This window comes from Mytilus edulis, chromosome 4 (assembly GCF_963676685.1).
Source record: "Mytilus edulis chromosome 4, xbMytEdul2.2, whole genome shotgun sequence".
Taxonomy (NCBI): Eukaryota; Metazoa; Mollusca; class Bivalvia; order Mytilida; family Mytilidae; genus Mytilus; species Mytilus edulis.
Window position 1 is genome coordinate 85224667 of NC_092347.1, and position 27660 is coordinate 85252326.

General features: G+C 33.8%; 1 protein-coding gene across 2 annotated transcripts in view; it reads right to left on the bottom strand.

Moving 5' to 3' along the window:
* LOC139520845 (aldehyde dehydrogenase, mitochondrial-like) overlaps positions 1-27591 on the bottom strand; it is a 35011-nt gene extending 7420 nt beyond the window's left edge. Inside the window, exons 1-6 of one of the 2 annotated variants that reach the window (XM_071313834.1) lie at positions 27286-27591; positions 12891-12995; positions 11421-11561; positions 2581-2660; positions 2224-2273; positions 315-376 (exon numbers count right to left, since the gene is read on the bottom strand). In XM_071313834.1, coding sequence (XP_071169935.1) covers positions 315-376; positions 2224-2273; positions 2581-2660; positions 11421-11561; positions 12891-12995; positions 27286-27408 — 561 coding nt within the window. In that variant the 5' untranslated portion in view covers positions 27409-27591. Of the gene's footprint in view, positions 1-314; positions 377-2223; positions 2274-2580; positions 2661-11420; positions 11562-12641; positions 12673-12890; positions 12996-27285 lie in introns of those variants that run through there. The other variant, XM_071313835.1, reaches the window with a different exon arrangement.
* Between the last annotated feature and the right edge of the window lie 69 nt (positions 27592-27660).

The following is a 27660-nucleotide window of genomic DNA, read 5'->3' on the forward strand; positions in this document are numbered from 1 at the left end:
AAACTTGATACCAGATACCCATTTAGACAGGAGGGGTCCCTTCCTATACATGTATGCAAAGACATGCCACCATATGGCATACCTGTATTTTTAAATATATTAATGGGGTGCAAAATAAAGTGTCCAAGAATTAGTGGTTTTCATCTTTTGATGAAATATTTGTCTATATGCTGTTCTTTCCTTTATTTCAAATTAGGATGCAAAAATATATATATAAGATAATTGAGACATATATGAATGGGTCACTGGCAAAAGCCTTCAATATATGAATATGTAATAATTACACCATGAGACTAATTTTCAAATGAACTTACAGGAATAATTTGTCCACAGATGCCTACAGGTTCATGTCTTGTGTAGCTGTAGAAATCACCACCTATAATTGAAAGACATCTTCACAATCTAATGAAACTAACATTTTTATATCAAATGTATACTTTATTTCTAAACCAGGAATCTCTGTTATAGTAATATAGTAGTATCATATAATATATCAACTCACTGGTTAAAGTACCAAGGGAGAGAGAAACCTATGGACTAAGAAAAGATCCCACCGCAACCAACAATCAATCAATCTTACTTATTGAAGCATACAATTCCATTTCTATAATATCAAATGAAAGGTCCACCACATAATTATTCCAGACAATAATGCTTATATTTTATATAAAATTCTATTCTGATATTAAATAGAAAACTAAAACAAACATTTTTAACAATCTTATAGGAAAAGATTATATGATTAAAGATCGAACATGATACATTATTGGCTGTTTGTATTTATAAAATAAGCCTGGTTGAAGTTCAAAGCCAAATATTAATTCATGAAAAGCAACATCTTTCCAGCATTAAAATATCAGCCAGGGCACTGTCAATGGAATTTGTGTAATTATAATCAGAAGCATGAACAATACTTGTATTGACAGGATTTTGTAAAAATATGGGATTGAAATACATGTTTATATATGTCCTAAACTATTGAAAATAAAACCAATGTTAATACCAATAAAGAAAATATTCAATGGTTTCACTGCAATGTTAAGGGTTCAATAAATCATATTTTTTTACCTATACATCTGGAAATAATAAACTGAAAATATGTTGTGAACATTTTATGAAATCATATGCTACAATGTCCAAATATATGTCAGTTAAAAAGAATTTTACCAATCGCTTCATTAATTAGTGGTGTATTTGTGACATCAGAAATGTAACTGAAGATTTTATTTATAATTTGGCAAAATTTATGGGAATTTTCTGAAAAATTCATGGTGGAGACCTTGCCCACAAGAATGTTTTCTGAAATATTTTTTATATACTTGTATTTTTATATACTTTAATCTTTACTTTTCAATCAAATTTTCATTGGACAAGGGGTGGCTCCACATAAAAAATCAGGAAAAAAAGTTGAAAAAAGTGACAATTTTCTAGAAAATGGACTAATATGAAATCTATTCCTAGTTCAGGCTAATATATTCATAATATATGAAGCAAATATATAATTTTTCATATCATACTTTCAAAAACAATGTATTTAGGAATACATTCATATTTGATTTACTCAAACAAATGAAGTTTAAAAATACATGGGTTTATACATTGTTTTAATGAATGAAGAAACAGGTGCTCTTGAGGGACATACAGATTATAAGTTTCCTCTTTTAACTCACTATATATAACCGTTTTGACTCTGAAATGTTAGAAAATATATAATACAAAAATTAACGGTTTCACTAAAAAGCAGTGTCTGAACTAAAAATGATCATATTCATCATCAAATAATTTAATTTTGAATGTAACACATCTTCTAATTGGCTGAAAGTTTTTGCCTATCTGCTCATAGACATAATTTTGTTATGTGACCATGACTTTATTAATGTTTTTTAATAATTAACTCTTTAAAAAAGGAATTTAAAATTGAATTATAAGGAATCACATTATCATCTTTTCAGTCTTTTCACACTTTTAAATAACCGGCTAAGTCAGAGTGCACCACATTTTTTTATGTTGTTTCTCGTAGACAGAAAGCTTTTCTTGAACAAAATTTCAAAAACAGCAAAATTATAGACTCATTTTAAGATGTCCTGTATAATTAGATAAGCTTTATTCAAAGAGATATTTTACTGTAAAAGGGCTTATACAAAGATGTTTCTATAGTAAAAAAATATTTTTTAAGGTCCTTCCCTTAATGTAAAAACAAATCATAAATGCCAATTAACTTACAGATAGGAATAACCTTTCCATGGTTTTTGTCTGCCCATCCTGCATAGTACCTGTGTTAAAAAGAAGAAAAACACATCTAAGTAAGGTAACTTCTGTTATTCTAAATATTGCAGTCAAGACAGGTGTATCCTGGAAATAATTACTATTCTCAGCTTTTATTTAATTGGTCATCAATGATGTCAGGCAAACTCTGCCAATGACAAAACACTGGTAATTATTTATTGTTGGGAAACCATATCTGTTTTAACAGTTATTAAAACTAATCTTAAACCATAACATTTGAATGTGTCTGTACCAAGTCAGTTACACCATCACTGGTGGTCTATAAATTTTGCAATACCAATACTATAATCATACCTGAAGCATTTGATGGAGAGTTCAAGGTCAGCAGCAAAGGCCACTTGATAAGGCTTTCCATTGTCAAGAGTTTCCAAAGACTGAAAATATAAATATTCACTTTATAATGATTATAAGACGATAGTTTTGTCTAGAAATATGACTCTGATATGATTAAAGAACCTTAGTGAGCACGCTCACATACCCCACGTCCCCACATTGTCATTGGAGAAATTAAATAAGTATAAGAAAAAAAATTGTATAAGAAAAATATTGAATAATAATTTCCTGTCAATATACATAGTATGTCCTTATTATCTATAAAATTTCATGAAATTCTGTTGTGTGTTTTCAGAGGAGTTGAGATGACAAACTGTTGCAGAAGTACATTGAAGCAAATAAGTTCAAAGGGGCATAACTCCTAGAAAAAAAATTGAACCGTAATTTCCTGTTGATATGCACATCTACATAGTATGTCCTTATTATCTACAAAGTTTCATGAAATTCTGTTGTGTGGTTTGAGAGAAGTTGCGATGACAAACTGTTGCAGTAGTACATTAAAGTGAATAAGTTCAAAGGGGCGTAACTCCTAGAAAAAAAATTGAATCGCAATTTCCCGTCGATATGCACAACTACATAGTATGTCCTTATTATCTGAAAAGGTTTCGTGAAATTCTGTTGTGTGGTTTGAGAGGAGTTGCGATGACAAACTGTTGCAGTAGTACATTAAAGTAAATAAGTTCAAAGGGGTGTAACTCCTAGAAAAAAAATTGAATCGCAATTTCCCGTCGATATGCACAACTACATAGTATGTCCTTATTATCTGAAAAGGTTTCGTGAAATTCTGTTGTGTGGTTTGAGAGGAGTTGCGATGACAAACTGTTGCAGTAGTACATTAAAGTAAATAAGTTCAAAGGGGTGTAACTCCTAGAAAAAAAATTGAATCGCAATTTCCCGTCGATATGCACAACTACATAGTATGTCCTTATTATCTGAAAAGGTTTCGTGAAATTCTGTTTAGTGGTTTGAGAGGAGTTGCGATGACAAACTGTTGCAGTAGTACATTAAAGTAAATAAGTTCAAAGGGGCGTAACTCCTAGAAAAAAAATTGAATCGCAATTTCCCGTCGATATGCACAACTACATTGTATGTCCTTATTATCTGAAAAGGTTTCGTGAAATTCTGTTGTGTGGTTTGAGAGGAGTTGCGATGACAAACTGTTGCAGTAGTACATTAAAGTAAATAAGTTCAAAGGGGCGTAACTCCTAGAAAAAAAATTGAAACGCAATTTCCCGTCGATATGCACAACTACATAGTATGTCCTTATTATCTGAAAAGGTTTCGTGAAATTCTGTTGTGTGGTTTGAGAGGAGTTGCGATGACAAGAAACAGGACTGACGGACTGACGGACGGACGGACGGACTGACGGACGGACGGGTCAAAAACATTATACCCTCCGCAACTTCGTTGCGTGGGGTATAAAAATAGCAATAAAACACTGTTCCTATGCTTTTTTGTGTGTTTTTTGCTGTGCATGTACTGAAAGATACCCCATGTCATTTGTTTTTCTATTAAACTCATTAACATATAATTGTACAACTTTCTGATCATCAAAATGATATGAGGTTAAAAGTAAGGTATCATGTATCATAATTCTCAGTACACTTTTTAGCAACACAAACATAAGGATAAAATATCTACCAATTTAAAATAAAAAATGAGGAACAAAAATAAGAATTAAGAGTACCATATTGTACTAGTTACTACCTGACTACAGTAAAGAAAAGGCACAATAACTTATTTTAGTATTATTATATGGTTAATGGATGGGAATCTTTATTATTTTCCATATAAACGACAATAAAGACAACAACACCCATCAATTACCGCATGGTGATTAATTTATTGTGGTCGACATGTTTCGCCAACAAGCGTGGCGTCTTCAGGACAATATTATACATGAAATCAAACAGTGAAGTACAAATTTTGCGGTTGTGCGGTTTGCCTGAACAATAGAGGTTGTTATGATGACGTTATAGATATAAATAGAAAGTGAAAGTGAAAGTAAAATAAGAATCTAGTATAGTTAAAAGAGAAAGTTAGTCAATAAAGTTATTAACGATGTGGTTATCTGCTATTCTTGCACGTCTGTGTAGTGGTCCTCATAGAAGTTTCTAGTGGTAATAATGTAGAAATGATGGAAGTAGCTCATAAAATGTCAGTTCATTTCCAAATTGGACAACACCCCATTGGCCATCCCGTACCAATTCAACTGGCTTCGCTCCGAGGGAGGTACTGCTTCCATTGAGTTGGTAAAAGGTGAAGTGTGTGATCGCCGCAATTTTGGGAATTGTAAATCTTGGTAGATGTGTTCATAAAAATTAACTTTGCTAATAAAATGTTCGTGGATGAAGCTTTTCTTTATAAATATGTTTTGTGGTTTATGTGGTTCATCTTGGTTCTGGTTCCTTCCTTTTTTCTCTAAGTAAAATGCCTGGTATTCCGAATTTCTTTGACTCTGTGTACTTATGTATGGTATGTAAATCTTCAGTGATGGACTGCTTCTTCTTTGTATGTTTAAATTTTGGTGGTTGCTTCTGTTTCCAAATCTCTCCTCATTTTTTCTCCTAACTGGTAATTTTCGGCAACGGATCGAGAACTCTTTAAATGGTCCGGTATTTCGTTCATGCTGTGTGGTTGTTAGGTACAACGCTAGTTTGGCAAAGGTGGATCCTCTCGGATGCAGGGGTTCACAGTAAAAAAGTAAACTTTAACTTGGTAATGGTGAACCAACACCTGAAGTGGTTATCGTGCGGTTGGGTAATAGCGGGTGGATACCACTCGGTATTCACAGTTGTCTTTCACTATAAAAGCAAATAAACGACAATAAAGACAACAACACCCATCAATTACCGCATGGTGATTAATTTATTGTGGTCGACATGTTTCGCCAACAAGCGTGGCGTCTTCAGGACAATATTATACATGAAATCAAACAGTGAAGTACAAATTTTGCGGTTGTGCGGTTTGCCTGAACAATAGAGGTTGTTATGACGACGTTATAGATATAAATAGAAAGTGAAAGTGAAAGTAAAATAAGAATCTAGTATAGTTAAAAGAGAAAGTTAGTCAATAAAGTTATTAACGATGTGGTTATCTGCTATTCTTGCACGTCTGTGTAGTGGTCCTCATAGAAGTTTCTAGTGGTAATAATGTAGAAATGATGGAAGTAGCTCATAAAATGTCAGTTCATTTCCAAATTGGACAACACCCCATTGGCCATCCCGTACCAATTCAACTGGCTTCGCTCCGAGGGAGGTACTGCTTCCATTGAGTTGGTAAAAGGTGAAGTGTGTGATCGCCGCAATTTTGGGAATTGTAAATCTTGGTAGATGTGTTCATAAAAATTAACTTTGCTAATAAAATGTTCGTGGATGAAGCTTTTCTTTATAAATATGTTTTGTGGTTTATGTGGTTCATCTTGGTTCTGGTTCCTTCCTTTTTTCTCTAAGTAAAATGCCTGGTATTCCGAATTTCTTTGACTCTGTGTACTTATGTATGGTATGTAAATCTTCAGTGATGGACTGCTTCTTCTTTGTATGTTTAAATTTTGGTGGTTGCTTCTGTTTCCAAATCTCTCCTCATTTTTTCTCCTAACTGGTAATTTTCGGCAACGGATCGAGAACTCTTTAAATGGTCCGGTATTTCGTTCATGCTGTGTGGTTGTTAGGTACAACGCTAGTTTGGCAAAGGTGGATCCTCTCGGATGCAGGGGTTCACAGTAAAAAAGTAAACTTTAACTTGGTAATGGTGAACCAACACCTGAAGTGGTTATCGTGCGGTTGGGTAATAGCGGGTGGATACCACTCGGTATTCACAGTTGTCTTTCACTATAAAAGCAAATAAACGACAATAAAGACAACAACACCCATCAATTACCGCATGGTGATTAATTTATTGTGGTCGACATGTTTCGCCAACAAGCGTGGCGTCTTCAGGACAATATTATACATGAAATCAAACAGTGAAGTACAAATTTTGCGGTTGTGCGGTTTGCCTGAACAATAGAGGTTGTTATGACGACGTTATAGATATAAATAGAAAGTGAAAGTGAAAGTAAAATAAGAATCTAGTATAGTTAAAAGAGAAAGTTAGTCAATAAAGTTATTAACGATGTGGTTATCTGCTATTCTTGCACGTCTGTGTAGTGGTCCTCATAGAAGTTTCTAGTGGTAATAATGTAGAAATGATGGAAGTAGCTCATAAAATGTCAGTTCATTTCCAAATTGGACAACACCCCATTGGCCATCCCGTACCAATTCAACTGGCTTCGCTCCGAGGGAGGTACTGCTTCCATTGAGTTGGTAAAAGGTGAAGTGTGTGATCGCCGCAATTTTGGGAATTGTAAATCTTGGTAGATGTGTTCATAAAAATTAACTTTGCTAATAAAATGTTCGTGGATGAAGCTTTTCTTTATAAATATGTTTTGTGGTTTATGTGGTTCATCTTGGTTCTGGTTCCTTCCTTTTTTCTCTAAGTAAAATGCCTGGTATTCCGAATTTCTTTGACTCTGTGTACTTATGTATGGTATGTAAATCTTCAGTGATGGACTGCTTCTTCTTTGTATGTTTAAATTTTGGTGGTTGCTTCTGTTTCCAAATCTCTCCTCATTTTTTCTCCTAACTGGTAATTTTCGGCAACGGATCGAGAACTCTTTAAATGGTCCGGTATTTCGTTCATGCTGTGTGGTTGTTAGGTACAACGCTAGTTTGGCAAAGGTGGATCCTCTCGGATGCAGGGGTTCACAGTAAAAAAGTAAACTTTAACTTGGTAATGGTGAACCAACACCTGAAGTGGTTATCGTGCGGTTGGGTAATAGCGGGTGGATACCACTCGGTATTCACAGTTGTCTTTCACTATAAAAGCAAATAAACAACAATAAAGACAACAACACCCATCAATTACCGCATGGTGATTAATTTATTGTGGTCGACATGTTTCGCCAACAAGCGTGGCGTCTTCAGGACAATATTATACATGAAATCAAACAGTGAAGTACAAATTTTGCGGTTGTGCGGTTTGCCTGAACAATAGAGGTTGTTATGACGACGTTATAGATATAAATAGAAAGTGAAAGTGAAAGTAAAATAAGAATCTAGTATAGTTAAAAGAGAAAGTTAGTCAATAAAGTTATTAACGATGTGGTTATCTGCTATTCTTGCACGTCTGTGTAGTGGTCCTCATAGAAGTTTCTAGTGGTAATAATGTAGAAATGATGGAAGTAGCTCATAAAATGTCAGTTCATTTCCAAATTGGACAACACCCCATTGGCCATCCCGTACCAATTCAACTGGCTTCGCTCCGAGGGAGGTACTGCTTCCATTGAGTTGGTAAAAGGTGAAGTGTGTGATCGCCGCAATTTTGGGAATTGTAAATCTTGGTAGATGTGTTCATAAAAATTAACTTTGCTAATAAAATGTTCGTGGATGAAGCTTTTCTTTATAAATATGTTTTGTGGTTTATGTGGTTCATCTTGGTTCTGGTTCCTTCCTTTTTTCTCTAAGTAAAATGCCTGGTATTCCGAATTTCTTTGACTCTGTGTACTTATGTATGGTATGTAAATCTTCAGTGATGGACTGCTTCTTCTTTGTATGTTTAAATTTTGGTGGTTGCTTCTGTTTCCAAATCTCTCCTTATTTTTTCTCCGTATCTGGTAATTTTCGGCAACGGATCGAGAACTCTTTAAATGGTCCGGTATTTCGTTCATGCTGTGTGGTTGTTAGGTACAACGCTAGTTTGGCAAAGGTGGATCCTCTCGGATGCAGGGGTTCACAGTAAAAAAGTAAACTTTAACTTTTATTTTCCATATAATTAACAATTACCCTTAATTCAGAAATTATTGCATGCATTTATTATTACAATTTTGTTATTTCAAACTAAAATGCGATTTTACTTTTTGCAATATTAAGAAAAATCCTGTTTAATTCATATAAAAATTTTCAGTATGTGAGTTTAAGTTATTGCAATTAGAACCCTGTCGCATTCATCGCAATAATAAAACATCACAAAATTTTCTGAATTAACAGTAACCTATGAGGGGAGGTGCATGACCCCAATCCCCACAAACAGACCAGTTACCAAATATCAAAAGCCTATGTTTAAGAATTAAAATATATATATATTCTAAGCACATAAATATCCTCAAAATTAGATAAATTATATTGTGATTTTTTTATTATATCTTTACTTGTTAACCATGTCAAAGTGACAGCTTAAAATGGCATTCATGATTTTGCACAACTACAGAATTGTAAAATATCAACATGATTATATTTTCAATTATACTGAAAGTCAGCATTAAGGTTAATGCTCTTTCCTGCCTATCATTATGATATCATTATACCGGAAAAACTCTCATCAAACACTTGCCTTGTTAAAGAGTAAGATGAAAATTTTATCACCCTGTAAAGTAACATTCAATATCTAATCTTGGGAATCTATCTTAGTAGTACATTTGATAGTCACAATGACTGCTAAATGCTTAACACAACCCCTAAGGCCCTTAAACTATTAAAATCCAACAACCATCTTATCCTATATACATAAACATTTAACTTTTTATTAAAATGAAAAGTTTTATTATCAATAAATTTTAATGTATTTTATATTTAAGTACACAGATACCACAGCGATGTTCAACCAATCAGAAAATAAATAATTTGCCCTATAATGACTACTATATGGCAATAAAGTCTAAACATATAGCAATAATAGTCCAACTTTATAGTAATAAAAGTCCAACTTTATAATATATCAAGAATCTGTCCATACTACACGAATGCCCCACTCACAATATCATTTTCTATGTTCAGTGGACTGTGAAATTGGGGTCAAACTCTAATTTTGCATTAAAATTAGAAAGATCATATTATAGGGAACATGTGTACTAAGTTTCAAGTTTATTGGACCTCAACTTCATCAAAAACTACCTTGACCAAAAACCTTAACCTGAAGCAGGACAGACGGATGGACAACCAGATCCACTGACCAGAAAACATAATGCACATAAATGGGGCTTAATAAAGGGTGCATAAGAATATGAAGATGTGTTTACTAAGTTCCTTCTTCCTTGATACTTATATATCCATGATGGTTGACTCTTTATGAGCTTTATGTTTTGTGATTTTGACTTACAGCTAGGTAACCTCAATCTCTCTCTGATTTTGACTTACAGCTAGGTAACCTCGATCTCTCTCTGATTTTGACTAACAGCTAGGTAACCTCGATCTCTCTGATTTTGACTAACAGCTAGGTAACCTCGATCTCTCTCTGATTTTGACTTACAGCTAGGTAACCTTGATCTCTCTGATTTTGACTAACAGCTAGGTAACCTTGATCTCTCTGATTTTGACTAACAGCTAGGTAACCTTGATCTCTCTGATTTTGACTAACAGCTAGGTAACCTCGATCTCTCTCTGATTTTGACTTACAGCTAGGTAACCTCGATCTCTCTCTGATTTTGACTTACAGCTAGGTAACCTTGATCTCTCTGATTGTGACTAACAGCTAGGTAAGTTAACCTTGATCTCACTCTGATTTTGACTTACAGCTAGGTAACCTCGATCTCTCTGATTTTGACTTACAGCTAGGTAACCTCGATCTCTCTCTGATTGTGACTAACAGCTAGGTAACCTCGATCCCTCTCTGATTGTGACTAACAGCTAGGTAACCTCCATCTCTCTCTGATTTTGACTAACAGCTAGGTAACCTCGATCTCTCTCTGATTTTGACTAACAGCTAGGTAACCTCGATCTCTCTGATTTTGACTTACAGCTAGGTAACCTCGATCTCTCTGATTTTGACTTACAGCTAGGTAACCTTGATCTCTCTGATTTTGGCTTACAGCTAGCTAACCTCGATCTCTCTGATTTTGACTTACAGCTAGGTAACCTCGATCTCTCTCTGATTTTGACTTACAGCTAGGTAACCTCGATCTCTCTGATTTTCACTTACAGCTAGGTAACCTCGATCTCTCTGATTTTGACTTACAGCTAGGTAACCTTGATCTCTCTGATTTTGACTTACAGCTAGGTAACCTCCATCTCACTCTGATTTTGACTTACAGTTAGGTTACCTCGATCTCTCTCTGATTGTGACTAACAGCTAGGTAACCTCCATCTCTCTCTGATTTTGACTAACAGCTAGGTAACCTCGATCTCTCTCTGATTTTGACTAACAGCTAGGTAACCTCGATCTCTCTGATTTTGACTTACAGCTAGGTAACCTCGATCTCTCTGATTTTGACTTACAGCTAGGTAACCTTGATCTCTCTGATTTTGGCTTACAGCTAGCTAACCTCGATCTCTCTGATTTTGACTTACAGCTAGGTAACCTCGATCTCTCTCTGATTTTGACTTACAGCTAGGTAACCTCGATCTCTCTGATTTTCACTTACAGCTAGGTAACCTCGATCTCTCTGATTTTGACTTACAGCTAGGTAACCTTGATCTCTCTGATTTTGACTTACAGCTAGGTAACCTCCATCTCACTCTGATTTTGACTTACAGTTAGGTTACCTCGATCTCTCTCTGATTTTGACTTACAGCTAGGTAACCTTGATCGCTCTCTGATTTTGACTTACAGCTAGGTAACCTCGATCTCTCTCTGATTTTGACTTACAGCTAGGTAACCTCGATCTCTCTGATTTTGACTTACAGCTAGGTAACCTCGATCTCTCTGATTTTGACTTACAGCTAGGTAACCTCGATCTCTCTCTGATTTTGACTTACAGCTAGGTAACCTCAATCTCTCTGATTTTGACTTACAGCTAGGTAACCTCAATCTCTCTGATTTTGACTTACAGCTAGGTAACCTCGATCTCTCTCCATTAAGTCTGCTAGTCGGTTCAATAGAAGTCCTCTGTGAGCAGCATCCATCCTTCTCCATGGTGATCCCAGTCGGAAAGCCTCTTTTGCTGCATTAACTGCTTTATCTACATCAGCCTGTTGTAAAAGATGACCAAATTATAATCATACATTCTACTTATGTCTTTTTCCACCTCTTTTTGTTCCATAAAAAGTATGCCTAGCTATCTTTATTATGAAATGAGATTAGATACTTAATCATTTCATTCTTATTCAATTAATGGTCATGATAGAAGTATATGATCCTGAAAAATTTCAGCAAATAAAACATTTCTAAAAAAATTGATTATGTGCATTGTAAACAAATAATTAAGAAAAGAGTGTGATATGGGTTTTGCTCATTGTTCAATGATATCGGACCAGTCACTATTACTTAGTTGGTTCGTTCCAGGTCATCTGGTCTCAAAACTTTTATTTTGTTTTGTTTTGATAAAATCTCTGTGATTATCATTTTTTCTATCAAACCTTAGTGATTACCCTGTCGCCTTCAAATCTGTTTTAGTAATCTTCCAGTGTTTCCTTCAGATTTTTGTAATTACCCTGTATCCCAGGCCATTCAATAGGAGGCGGTACCCGGTACTTTTATTCTCCTATGCTACTGATAAGTATCGCCTGAATTCAGGAATTTTTATATAAGATGTTCATTGAATACATTGAAAAGTACCACCTACAAATAGGAATGTACCGGTCAACATGAAAGATAATGAAACCCCTGGACTCTCCTTCAAATCTCTCCTATTACCCTACCTCCTTCAGATTTCTGTGATTACTGTGTCTCCTTCAAATCTCTCTTATTACCCTATCTCCTTCAGATTTCTGAGATTACCCTGTCTCATTCAAATCCCTCCTATTATCCTACCTCCTTCAGATTTCTGTGATTACATTGTCTCTATCTAACCTGTTGTTACCTTGTTTCATTCAAAATTTATCTAATACAGTTGTCTATGTCATGCAAAACATGTGAATACCAAAGAGAACTTTGTGAATACCTTGTTTTATTCAAACATTTGTGAATACCTGGCTTCATTTAAAACCTTTGTGATTACCTACCTTATTTCATTCAAACATATGTCATTACCTTGTCTTCTTAACCTTGACTCCTATGAACCTGTTATAACCTTTTCTCCATAACCTTGACCCCTTTTAATCTGTTATTATCTTGTCTCCTTCAGCCACATAACAGATGACCTTCTCTCCATAACCTTGACACCTATGAACCTGTTATTACCTTTCTCCATGAACTTGACCCCTTTGAACCTGTTATTACCTTGTCTCCTTCAGTAACTTCATAGATGACCTGCTCTCCATAACCTTAACCCATATGAACCTGTTATTACCTTGTCTCCCTAACCTTGACCCCTATGAACCTTGTCTCCCTAACCTTGAACCCTATGAACCTGTTATTACCTTGTCTCCTTCAGCCACATCACAGATGACCTCCCCTGTTGATGGATTGATTGATTGAAAGGTTTTTCCACTGACGGAATCTACAAACTCATTGTTGATGAAAATCTGAAAATATAATTATTTTTGTTTCAAGTTTTGTGTCTTTTAAATTCATTACACCCCATGTAATGAATAAATCATTACATGCATACTTAAGTACATTAACAGTATTTTTCTTCAGACAAAATAATCAGCATTCCTTTTCTACAAATGCATACCAGACCATTAAGATTTAACTCTTAACCTTACTAATAACCTTCAATATCACTAACCTAGAACAAACCTCATTCATACCCAGACTATAAATGAACCCCTAAAGTAAGAGAAGAAAAAACTGATTAAAGTTTTTTGGTGATCCTGTGCACTTATCAAAATTAACTGAGCATGAGTGTGAATATGTTGCTTGTTGAATTAGCATGTTTAGTTGTTGTAATCGATATTTTTATTCATAAATTCACTTATGGGTGCATTATATTTGTGCATAAAAATCATTACATTTGCATGCATTATTTTATGATTAAATTTCGAGAATATATCACGATTTATTTCTTCTTATATTATGCATAATATAGTAAAAAGATCAGGATGTAATAACAAGTACAAAAAATATGGGTCTTGAATTTTAAATAAATTAGCGATTTGGTCCAATTCAATAATGTTACTAGTAAATAAAATAGTATCTTTGACACGTACTGTAAAACTGAATTTAATTCAAAAACCCTTAATATAAAATTGTGCATATGTTACACTTTTCTGAATTAATTAAATAATTCATCCCAAAATTAGTACAACACAGGGTTGAAATCCAATTAAAAAAATGCAGTTGGGCTGTTCAAACAAAGCATTTACTGTTCTATAGAAATGCATAACAATATACTGTTTTAGTTTATAATTATAATAATATACTCAGGCACACATTGTGTGAAACAAGAGCATCATGATATATATAGTATACAAAATAATAAATTGGTCAATAAATATGACAAAGAAATCAAAACACAACAGTTTTATCACTACTGGTGAAAAAGAGGATTTCAGTACATTCAGGACAGTACTATCGTGCGTAGAATAATATGATAAAGAAATGTCTCGCTTTTTTGTAATTTTGATTTTGATTATGTAAATGTTGTTTTTGAGTCATAACATATGTACTAACCAGCATTCTATGCTTGACTGACAACTGGCAAACATGATTTTTTACTTTGAACTCAGTCAGCCATCATTCCTGGGACATTTGTACTCAATATTATATCATTGTAAACCAATATCATTCTTAAATAAAATTAAAACGACCTTCATGTTTAACTACCAAATAGACCATGGAGACAAATTCTAAATATAAGGTATACATGTTTATGAACAAGAGTGCACACCCTGAAATGTCTCGCCTTCTATACTAATCATTGATATTATGTTGATAGTCCTAAGTATAAAGCTAAGCTTTATTACAACTGTCACATAAACGTAACATTAACCAAGATAACTAAACAAAAACCAATGAACCTTGAAAATGAGGTCAAGGTCAGATGAACCATGCCAGGCAGACATGTACAGCTAACAATGCTTCTATACAACATATATAGATGACCCATTACTTATAGTTTAAGAAAAATAGACCAAAACACAAAAACTTAACACTTTGCAATGAACCTTGAAAATGAGGTCACGGTCAAATAAAAGCTGCCCAACTGACATAAAGATCATAAAATATTTCCATACACCAAATATAGTTGACCTATGGCATATAGTATTAGATAAAAAGACCAAAACTCAAAAACATAACTTTGACCACTGAACCATGAAAATGAGGTCAATGTCACATGACATCTGCCCACTAGACATGTACACCTTACAATCATTCCATACAACAAATATAGTAGACCTATTGCGTATAGTATGAGAAAAACAGACCAAAACACAAAAATTTAACTATAACCATTGAACCATGAAAATGAGGTCAAGGTCAGATGACACCTGCCAGTTGGATATGTACACCTTACAGTCCTTCCATACACCAAATATACTAGCCCTATTGCTAATAGTATCGATCTGAGATATGGACTTGACCACCAAAACTTAACCTTGTTCACTGATCCATGAAATGAGGTCGATGTCAAGTGAAAACTGTCTGACAGACATGAGGACCTTGCAAGGTACTCACATATCAAATATAGTTATCCTTCTACTTATAATAAGAGAGAATTCAACATTACAAAAAATTTGAACCTTTTTTTCAAGTGGTCACTGAACCATGAAAATGAGGTCAAGGACATTGGACATGTAACTGACAGAAACTTCGTAACATGAAGCATCTATATACAAAGTATGAAGCATCCAGGTCTTCCACCTTCTAAAATACAAAGCTTTTAAGAAGTGAGCTAACACCGCCGCTGCCGCCGCCGGATCACTATCCCTATGTCAAGCTTTCTGCAATAAAAGTTGCAGGCTCGACAATAAACCAAGTACTTCCCAACTAAAAGACTGTGCTGGTTTTAACTATCTAATAATTTAAAGTTTATTTAAAGAAACATTGCATTCTTTCTGCTGAATCACTACAACATAAATGTCAGCTGCAGATTAATATCATTTTAAGCTGGGTTTTTATAAGCCTGTCAAAATTTTGATGGGACGTATTATGGTATACAAATGTCCGGTGTCCATCCGTCTGTCTGTCTGTCTGTCTGTCCGTCCGTCCGTCTGTCTGTCCGGCGTAAACATGTCGCACCGTAACTTGAGAACGACTTATCCAAATTTCATGAAACTTAATATAGTTGTCTCTTATGATGGTCAAATGATCTGTATACTTTTTGGTTAAAATAAGATTTAAACTTTTTGAGTTACGGCTCTTTGTAACTAAAACAGGGGTGTGTTTTTTTTTCACATGTCGCACCGTATCTCAAAAACTTTTCTTGATTATTGCTTAAAACTTGACACACTTTTTAGTTATATTAATCTTAATATCTGTATACTTTTTGGTGATGATTCAAAATTTCATTTTTGAGTTTTTGAGTATTTTGTAAAAAAGGGGGAGGTTTTTTTTACATGTTGCGCCGTTTCTCAAAAACGATTTATGATTATTGCTTAAAACTTTACACACTTCTTTGTTATATTAATCTAAAGATCTGTTTACTTTTTGGGGATGATTCAAAATTTCATTTTTGAGTTATTGAGTATTTTGTAAAAAAGGGGGAGGTTTTTTTTACATGTCGTGCCGTATCTCAAAAACGATTTATGATTATTGCTTAAAACTTTACACACTTCTTTGTTATATTAATCTAAAGATCTGTATACTTTTTGGTGATGACTCAAAATTTCATTTTTGAGTTATTGAGTATTTTGTTAAAAAGGGGAGGTTTTTTTTTACATGTTGCGCCATATCTCAAAAACAATTAATGATTATTGCTTGAAACTGTACACACTTCTTTGTTATACTAATTTAAAGACCTGTATACTTTTTGGTTTGATTCAAAATTTTATTTTAGTGATATTTGTAAAAAAAAAAAAACAGGGTGGGGGGGGGTTTCACATGTCCCGCTGTGTCTCAAAAACAATAAATGGTTATTGCTTAAAACTTCCTCAGAAACTATTTATGATTATTGCATATAACTTCCACACAAGACGTCGGGCGTATCATGCGCTCATGGCGCAGCTGTTTTTTTTATTTTGTGAAAGGAGATGTGATACATGTAGCAACCAAAAACTAGAGGCTCTAAAGAGCCTGTGTCGCTCACCTTGGTCTATGTGAATATTCAACAAAGGACACAGATGGATTCATGACAAAATTGTGTTTTGGTGATGATGTGTGTGTAGATCTTACTTTACTGAACATTTTTGCTGCTTACAATTATCTCTATCTATAATGATTGGCCCAGTAGTTTCAGTGGAAAATGTAAGTAAAAATTTGTAAATTTTAAGAAAATTGTTAAAAATCAACTATAAGGGGCAATAACTCCTAATGCTAATTTGGGGACCTGTTTTAGGCCCCTGATTCCTAAACTGTTGGGACTTAAACTCCCAAAGTCAATCCCAACCTTCCTTTTGTGGTCATAGACCTTATGTTAAAATTTCATAGATTTCTGTTTACTTATTGTAAAGTTATTGTGCGAAAACCAAGAAAAATGCTTATTTGGGCCCTTTTTGGCCTCTAACTCCTAAACTGTTGGGACTAAAACACCCAAAATGAATCCCAACCTTCCTTTTATGGTCATAAACCTTGTGTGTAAATTTCATAGATTTCTATTTACTTTTACTAAAGTTAGAGTGCGAAAACAAAATGTCTTCGGACGACGACGACGCCAACGTGATACCAATATACAACCAAAAAATTTTCAATTTTTGCGGTCGTATAAAAACGGCAAAATTTCCTTAAAATTACCAAATTCAGGGGCAGCAACCTAACAACCAGATGTCCAATTCATCTGAAAATTTTAGAGCAGACAGATCTTAACCTGGTAAACAATTTCAAACCCTGTCAGATTTGCTCTAAATGCTTTGGTTTTTGAGTTATAAGCCAAAAACTGCATTTTACCCCGATGTTCTATGTTAAGTTATGGCAGCCCTCTTGGTTGGTAAGTTTGGTCACCGGACACATTTTTTAAACTAGATACTCAAATGATGATTGTGGCCAAGTTTGATTTAATTTGGCTCAGTAGTTTCAGAGGAGAAGATTTTTGTAAAGATAACTAAGATATATACGAAAAATGGTTAAAAATTGACTATAAAGGGCAACAACTCCTAAAGGGGTCAACTGACCATTTTGGTCCTGTTGACTCATTTGTAAATCTTACTTTGCTGAACATTTTTGCTGTTTACAGTTTATGACCCCGTTCACACTAGGACATTTTTTATCGATTTAAACTAGACCGGTTCACTTTAGATCGATTTAAGGGCCAATGTGAACGCTGTGAATCGATCTTCAATCGGACTAAACTAAAACACCAAAAGAGGTAGTTTAGTTTGAATTGATCTAAGGTAAACCGATCTTACTTTAAATGTGAAGGCAGAGATCGGTTTAAACTAGTACGATTGAGTCGAAAATAACTTATGCGCATGTAAAGCGGCAAAATTATCCCAGACGTTCGTTGTTTAATCCATATTTCTCTGTTAACAGGCCTTTAAAATAACTGAAAACATGTTGTCTTAGCCATAGCATAGATTTGCGAAATCTGTGTCTTTTTTCTTAGATATTGATTTTTTTCTCTTTTCAGGAACCACAGTATTTTGTCGTGTTGTAACTTTGTTGCTACAGTTATTTTTTTCAAATTTAAAGAATACTACAATTACACCGGTATCAAAATTTTAACTTGTGATTCAAGATAAACAATAACTTTTACTTTCTTTCAAGTATGTGTATCAGTGTATTATACATTAATTTGATAAATCAGTTCTATTTATACACAATGTTTACAGTTTTACGGGTAAAAAGGTTAGATCGATTGCGTTTTTAATTGTAATGTGAACGCAGTGGTTCAGATTAGACCGATAGGGATCGCTATGATTAAGGATAATGTGAACACTAACTGGTTTTATTTAGATCGATCCAAATAAGATTGATTAACAAAAATGCTAGTGTGAACAGGGTCTATCTCTATCTATAATATTCAAAATAAAAACCAAAAACAGCAAAATTTCCTTAAAATTACCAATTCAGGGGCAGCAAACCTACATTTTGTAACAACGAGTTGTCAGATTCATCTGAAAATTTCAGGGCATATAAATCTTGACCAGAAAAACATTTTACCGTAGTCAGATTTCCTCTAAATGCTTTGGTTTTTGAGTTATAAGCCAAAAACAGCATTTTACCCCTATGTTCTATTTTTAGCCATGGCGGCCATCTTGGTTGGCTGGCCGGGTTACCAGACACAATTTTTAAACTAGATACCCTAATAATGATTTTGGCTATGTTTGGTTAAATTTGGCCGAGTACTTTCAGAGGAGAAGATTTTTGTAAAAGTTAACGAAGACAGACGACGGACGACAAGGGACGCCAAATGATGAGAAAAGCTCACTTGACCCTTCAGGCTAGGTGAGCTAACAATACAACAACAAAAATCTAGGTCAAAAAGAATGGCAGACAAAAATTTGTTGTACACAAATATAAAAATTCATTGTAATGTAACAAAAATGAGAATAGCAAATAAAAATCTGCTGCACATGATAGCAAAACAATTGATTTGATTGGTAATAGGGAACACAGTTACTATTGTATCTGAAGTAATGATAGTGAGTTAGTGGTAAATAGGGTCACAGTGTACAAGCTTATTTTTCTTGTACCTTCCTGAAACAATAAAAACTAGAGGCTCTAAAGAGCCTGTGTCGCTCACCTTGGTCTATGTGAATATTAAAGGAAGCAGATGGATTCATGACAAAATTGTGTTTTGGTGATGGTGATGTGTTTGTACATCTTACTTTACTGAACATTCTTGCTGCTTAAAATTATCTCTAACTATAATGAACTTGGCCCATTAGTTTCAGTGGAAAATGTTAGTAAAAATTTACAAATTTTATGAAAATTGTTAAAAATTTAATATAAAGAACAATAACTCCTAAGGGGGTCAATTGACCATTTCGGTCATGCTGACTTATTTGTAAATCTTACTTTGCTGAACATTATTGTTGTTTACAGTTTATCTCTATCAATAATAATATTCAAGATTTATATGACCAAAAACAGCAAAATTTCCTTAAAACTAACAATTCAAGGTTAGCAACCCAACAACGGGTTGTCCGATTCATCTAAAAATTTCAGAGCAGATAAATGTTGACCTGATAAACAATTTTACCCCATGTCAGATTTGCTCTAAATGCTTTGGGTTTTGAGTTATTAGCCAAAAACTGCATTTTACCCCATGTTCTATTTTTAGCCATGGCGGCCATCTTGGCTGGATGGCCGGGTCACCGGACACATTTTTCAAACTACTAACCCAAAAGATGATTGTGGCCAAGTTTGGATTAATTTGGCCCAGTAGTTTCAGAGGAGAAGATTTTTATAAAATATTACTAAGATTTACGAAAATGGTTAAAAATTGACTATAAAGGGCAATAACTCCTAAAAGGGTCAACTGACCATTTCAGTTATGTTGACTTATTTGTAAATCTTACTTTGCTGAACATTATTGCTGTTTACTGTTTATCTCTATCTATAATAATATTCAAGATAATAACCAAAAACAGCAAAATTTCCTCAAAATTAACAATTCAGGGGCAGCAACCCAACAACGGGTTTTCCGATTGATCTGAAAATTTCAGGGCAGATAGATCTTCACCTGTTTAACAATTCAACCCCAAAGTCAGATTTGCTCTAAATGCTTTGGTTTTTGAGTTATAAGCCAAAAACTGCATTTTACCCCTATGTTCTATTTTTAGCCATGGCGGCCATCTTGGATGGTTGGCCGGGTCACTGGACACATTTTTTAAACTAGATACCCCAATGATGATTGTGGCCAAGTTTGGTTTAATTTGACCCAGTAGTTTCAGAGGAGAAGATTTTTGTAAAAGTTAACGACGACGACGGACAACAAGTGATGAGAAAAGCTCACTTGGCCTTTTAGGCCAGGTGAGCTAAAAACATCTAACTATTATGTCACAGTGTGATGAGACAAAAGCTCCATAAACATATTTGCACTTTTGGTATTTAGCTTCAACTAGAGGCTCTAAAGAACCTGTGTCGCTCACCTTGGTCTATGTGCATATCAAACAAAGGACACAAATGGATTCATGACAAAATTGTATTTTGGTGATGGTGATGTGTTTGAAGTTCTTACTTTACTGAACGATTTTGCTTCTTACAATTATATCTATAATGAACTTTGCCCATTAGTAACAGAGAACTATATTTGGTAAAAATTTACATAAATTTACCAAATTAATGAAAATTGTTAAAAATTGACTATAAAGGGCAATAACTCCTTAAGGGGTCAATTGACCATTTAGGTCATATTGACTTATTTGTAGATCTTACTTTGCTGAACATTATTGCTGTTTACAGTTTATCGCTATCTATAATAATATTCAAGATAACCAAAAACGGCAAAATTTCTTTAAAAATTACCAATTGGAGGGCAGCAACCCAACAACCAGTTGTCCAATTTATCTGAAAAATTCAGGGCAGATAAATATTGACTTGATTAACAATTTAACTTCATGTCAGATTTGCTCTAAATGCTTTGATTTCATAGTTATAAGCCAAAAACTGCATTTTACCCCTATGTTCTATTTTTAGCCGTGGCGGCCATCTTGGTTGAATGGCCAGGTCATTGGACACATTTTTCAAACTAGATACCCCAAAGATGGTTGTGGCCTAGTAGTTTCAGTGGAGATTTTGTAAAAGATTACTTAGATTTATGAAAAATGGTTAAAAATTGACTATAAAGGGCAATAACTCCTAAACGGGTCAACTGACCATTTCGGTCATGTTGACTTATTTGTAAATCTAACTTTGCTGAACATTATTGCTGTTTACAGTTTATCTCTATCTATAATAATATTCAAGATAATAACCAAAAACAGCAAAATTTCGTCAAAATTACCAATTCAGGGGCAGCAACCCAACAACCGATTGACCGATTCATCTGAAAATTTCAGGGCAGATAGATCTTGACCTGATAAACATTTTTACCCCAGTCAGATTTGCCCTAAATGCTTTGGTTTTTGAGTTATAAGCCAAAAACTGCATTTTACCCCTATGTTCTATTTTTAGCCTTGGCGGCCATCTTGGTTGGTTGGCCCGGTCATGCCACACATTTTTTAAACTAGATATCCCAAAGATGATTGTGGCCAAGTTTGGTTTAATTTGGCCCAGTAGTTTCAGAGGAGAAGATTTTTGTAAAAGTTAACGACAACGGACGACGGACGACAGACGACGGACGACGGACGCCAAGTGATGGGAAAAGCTCACTTGGCCCTTCGGGCCAGGTGAGCTAAAAATAAAGCTCTCTGAAATGACCTTAGATCTACTCTGTATAACCTTCCGACGTAAAGCAACAATCACTTCAATTGTGACGTCAAATTTTTTGAATTGTGATGTCAAAGTTTACAGGTACTTGTGTGATTTTATGTAATGGCGGACAAATTTGCATACTAGTGAAAATATGTCTATTATGTGTTACTGATGGACTCAAAGATGGTCAGAAAAGACCTTTTGTTCAAAACAAATTTGATGCAATGGCATAAAAAAATAGAAAAAAAAATTCTCAATTTCTTTAGATATTAATTAAACTCCAGAAAAGTGTTCTGACACACTTAATCTATAATATTGATAGTATAGTTTGGATGAATAGATTGTAATTTTTTTCAAAATTAAATTTTTCACACAAACTACTGATATAATAAGTTTTTGTTAACATGAGATAGTAAGTTGTAATTATAAACAAAGCAAACAATATTGACTTGAAAATAAACAAATATAGTTTCTTTGTCATCATGTATTTAAGTAAAAAAGAACTCCCAAAACAGATGAGTGTTTTTGGCCTTGTTCTTCCTATTCAAACATTGGATAAGGTTATATCAATATATGAAATAAAGTAGGAGGAGACAAAAGCAAAGAATCAATATTTTTACAATGTTTGCTTATAAATACATAATTTTGTCATACAGTGAAAATCCCACAACAGTTTTTATCTAAAAAATCCTATTTACTTTTTTGAACTAGATGCAATGAGCTCTAAGATGGAGATAGTCAGCTAACAAAAGATTGAACATGAATAAATGGAGAAAAAAAAAACAATTTATTAAACAATATAAAAGAATATAAAATGTGACTTGATATTTTACTGACAACACAATTGGTAATATTTGCTTTTCCTTCATTTATTTAAAATAAACTTTATAATAAACAGATAAAGATGGCTGACAGTAATGATTTGCAATTTGTTCCTTGCAAATTTGTTCTCTCCCTTGAATGGCACACCTCCCCCTCTTTCCAAAAAAAGAAAAGAAAGTAAAGAAAAATATGTGTGTACAACTGAAGACAAGGACTGGACCTGTTTATGGATTAGTCATCTAACTGTTTAACAGCTGTTTGTTGCTGGACCTGTTTATGGATTAGTCATCTAACTGTTTAACAGCTGTTTGTTGCTGGTCCATAAATTCTATGTTCTGGTGTTAAAATTTCTTGAGAATTGGTTTAACCTGGAAACAGTATACCTATATATATATATATATGTTCCTGGTTTAACCTTATTTGAATTAAATTATCATATGAACAGAAGACATATGGATGAATAGACAAACAAATCAGAGGTGGATTTAGGGGGGGGGCGGGGTCGCCCCCCCCCCCTTTTTGGGAAAAAATTTAGTTGCTTATATATAGGGAATCACTAAAGCGTGACTGGAGCAGGCCCCCCTTTGGTCAGTCAGGTGGCCCACTCTTATGAAAATTTCTGGATCCGCCACTGCAAATGGACTGCATTACTATAATAAATCCTGTCAATGACACAATGTATAATTGAACTCAGTTGGAAAACAGATTGACACAATAGGCACACACAAAAAACAACATCATGACAGACTATCAAAGGACTGAAGAAAAAGGTACTGATCTAATGTTTAATGTCGATTACAACTTATAAATTTATAAATCGTGCTTGCCAGGCCAGTCTATAAAAAATCCAATCACACAGATGTAATACCAAGGATTTCTTCTTCTTCTTTAAGTTTTCCAGTTGAATAAAGATGATTTGTATACATGTAGTTAGACAATACTAACTACCGGTATACAAATCCTTGGTAATACTAACATAAAACAGTTTGAGAAAAAACATGACATTGTGCAATGACAATAGCTTGATTAATAATAAGGCAGTGGCTATTTGACCGGCACCGGCTAAATAGCAAATTTGCTATTTAGCCGGCACCGGCAAAATAATTTGCTATTTAGCCGGCTCTGATTAAATTATACCTCACTGGAATTTAAATGTAAGAATAATAAAATTTTTATTTAAAAACTTTTGTTACTGTTACCCAAACACTTAAACTTTTAAATATCAAATTCAATATATTCTAAAAATCAAAATACAACTCTCCTTTAGAAAAAAAAAAACTAAATACAGGCGCGGATCCAGAGTGGGGGTTCCGGGGTTGGAACCCCCCCTTTTTTTTGGACGATCAATGCATTTGAATGGGGACATGTAATTGGAACCCCCCCCCCCCCCTTTTTAAAATGGCTGGATCCGCCCCTGAAATATGGGTGAGTACTTTTCAACCTAAATAGTTGGTCAGTATATAGTGTGATAATGGATGATACAACACCTAAATGCACAATTCAATTCCTACAAAGTGTTTGCATTGGTTATAGAAAATTATAAAAAGGAACATTTTGTTCAGCTGTGGAAAGAGGGGGGGCAAGGGGTTTAACTGTTATGCTGTTATGGGGCAATTTAATTCTTTGTTATCTGTTATTTTGAAAATATATTTGCTGTTAGCTGTTATTGTCTTATTCTTTGTTAGCTGTTATTGGGCTATTAGTTTTTTTGTTATCTGTTATTGTGGTAATGTATTTGCTGTTAACTGTTATTGAAAATTGGAATGTTAGCATTTTTTTTTTGACATTCAATATTCGGTATAAATTGAATATCATTGGACATTGGGGTCTACCACTACTAATATGTTTGTCCCGTATTCAGAGAAGGATTCCATTAACATTTACCCATCACAGAAGTGAGGTCCAGGACAATTCAAGTATATCTTATGATTATCCTTTGTAATAAATTCCATTTTTTTATGAATGTGTATTTAGAATTATCTTAATTTTTTGTATGAGAATAATGTTCCTTGTTTCCCGTACGAACATATTAAATTAAAACAATTCTTAATATGACAAAAAGGAAAACATATGGCCAGGATATCTGACAAGGATCTCAATTAAGGACTAGGTCCTAACAACCAGTTAACCTTTTATATAATATAGTACATAGACTCAGCTCTGTGATTCTTTTCAAAGCAGAACCAAATGCATTGTACAATGAAAGTTCCAACTATGTACTTGTGTCCAAAGCTGCACATAACTCATTACAAACAAAGATTTCTTTCGTTTCAAGCCATTGTTTCCCTACTAAACTATGTATTCTACTTACTAGTACACTTGGTACAATCAAAAACCTCAGCTGATAAAAAATTGTTCAAATAAGGCCTTTGAAAATAGTGGAAAAAATTGCTTTTGAAGTGTCAAAATTTGTTCGAAGAACTTGATAAATTGCATGCTTGTAATTGGTGCTTTTGATTTCGCTACCCTATATACCACTTTGCCTCATAGTCTTATTAAGAAAAATTTACATACCTCATTAAATGGTCATTAAGAAAAAGTCAGAATATTCAAACTCTTTTAGGTCATTTTTTTTATTAGCAACAAAGGGAGCTTCAGTCAATATATATAAACAAAACACCAACGTTTCATTAGAACTGCTGAAAGCATTTTTGGGTTATTTTTGAAAACTAGAAAATACCACCTTTTTCTAATGAATAAAATCCATTAACTCAATAACATAAAATCTAAAATTAATAAAAATCGAAAGGGAGTTTACAACAATAGATATAAACATTTTAGCAAAGTTTCATGAGAACTACTGAAAACATTTTTGTGTTAATGTCTGAAAACTGGAAAATCCCCCCTTTTTAATTAATAAAACCTGTTAACGAGTCGGAAACGTAAAATCTAAAATTTATAAAAATTGAAAGTGACCTCATGTTAATAGATATAAACAATTCACCAAAATTATTTGCTTTGTGAAAGCATTTTTGAGATATTATCAGAAAAGTGAGAGAAAAAAACACACCAATTTTATTGAATAAAAACCCATTACCCAGAAACTTAAAATCTAAAATTTATAAAAAAAAAAAGAAAAAAAAAGGGAGCTCACGTCAATAGATATAAACAATTTCCCAAAGTTTAATGCAAATTGGTTAAAGAGTTTTTGAGTTAATGTCCGACATGTTGACAAAAGACGGACAACAGTATACCATAATATGTTCCGTAAACGAGCGTATAAAAATATTATAATATATTAAGTAGTAATTTAAACACATTCTAGATAAATTAATTAATACTAAAAACATAGTCATAGAAAATCGAATGCATTACAAAGGATTATATCCGAAATAAGAAATACTGATTTGTCAAAGACCGAATTATTTTTATATTTTATTTACTGTTATCTGTTATTGTCCATTTTAATTCCTTGTTATCTGTTATGAGCCAAATCAATTTGCTGTTTTGCTGTTATTGGGACCCCCCTTGCCCCCCCTCTGGAAAAGGCCGGGATGCACGTACCATCAAAACCATGAAATATCGAGCATGTTTCGCATATATTACTACCTCCAAATATGAAGAAACGTGGAAGGCCAAAATGTCTGATCCAAACTGTCATCGGTCTTTCAGAAAAGCGTACCCCCAAAAAAAACCAATTGTTTACCCTTTCAGAAGAAAAGTTCTAAAGAAATCGGATTCCTTTTATTAGACTGGTTTCTTGGAAGCGATTTGGCAAGAAATGCTATTAATAACAACATTTTAATAACCGAGGAACAAGAAGAAGCAAGACCTCAACTTTTAACTTCCATGCTTTTAATCATTTATTATAAAATTATAAATTATTTATTTATGAACACCTTCAATATTTTATTTTTGATTGTACTGTATTTTTAATGCTTAATATTGTGATGAAATGATTTTAAATTATTATCAATTTTTTTTTAATTCTCTACAAATCACATAAATGAAAAGTTTTGTTCAGTGCCGGCTAAATAGCAAATTTGCTATTTTGCCGGTGCCGGTCAAATAGCAAATTTGCTATTTTGCCGGTGCCGGTCAAATAGCAAATTTGCTATTTGCCGGTGCTGGTCAAATAGCAAATTTGCTATTTAGCCGGTGCCGGTCAAATAGCCACTGCCTAATAATAAAACTTAACAAAATTAATAAATGTATTTTTTGAATCTTTAACGGTCTGACTGTTAATTTAAAGAACTTATGATTGACCTCCACCTCCCCCAAAATAAATCATGATAAAAGTTGAACTTCTGTAGTTTTAAAACTAAATCAATTTTTATCACTCAAATTTCATTAACAAAAAAAAAACCAATGACAATTGGATGTAGGTTTTAATGGTTATAAATTTGTTTATAAAATAAGATCAAATAAGACATTTAAGAAGTCAGACTTTGACCGCGGACCTCAGCCGCGGACTGACAATATTTGCTGTGTGTCCACCTTTCCCATTTTTACGTTATTTATTTTAAAGAATTCCAAATAATCACCAGTATCCGGTTGATAATCAATAATAATATAAATTCGTGTAAATTACGTTTTAAAAAAACAAAGTTAATATCTTCCAAAAAAATAATTGCAACACAGCATATTTTTACTTACACCTGCATACTGAACGTCTGGCTTCGTTATAGGCTCTGGGACACTTGACATACATGATGACTGATACTTCAATGCACAATTCACCAACCGACGTGCAAATCTTGTTCGTAATAGTACTGCCATATCGTTTAAACTCCGTAAAGCAAAAAACAAAACAACACTACCTGTTGGAGAGGTCAAGGTAATTGGGTATTTCCTCCGACGTCCGCGTTAATTAACTGTCGTCTACAAAACGCGGGAAATTGAATTACACAGAATCACATAGATGCAAGGACGTATATTAGTGTTAGTGTATGTTAGTTATACGTCCTTGCATAGATGCAATTCGATTTCAGAATGATTACTTTCACTTTTTATATGAAAGTAATTTCAGTT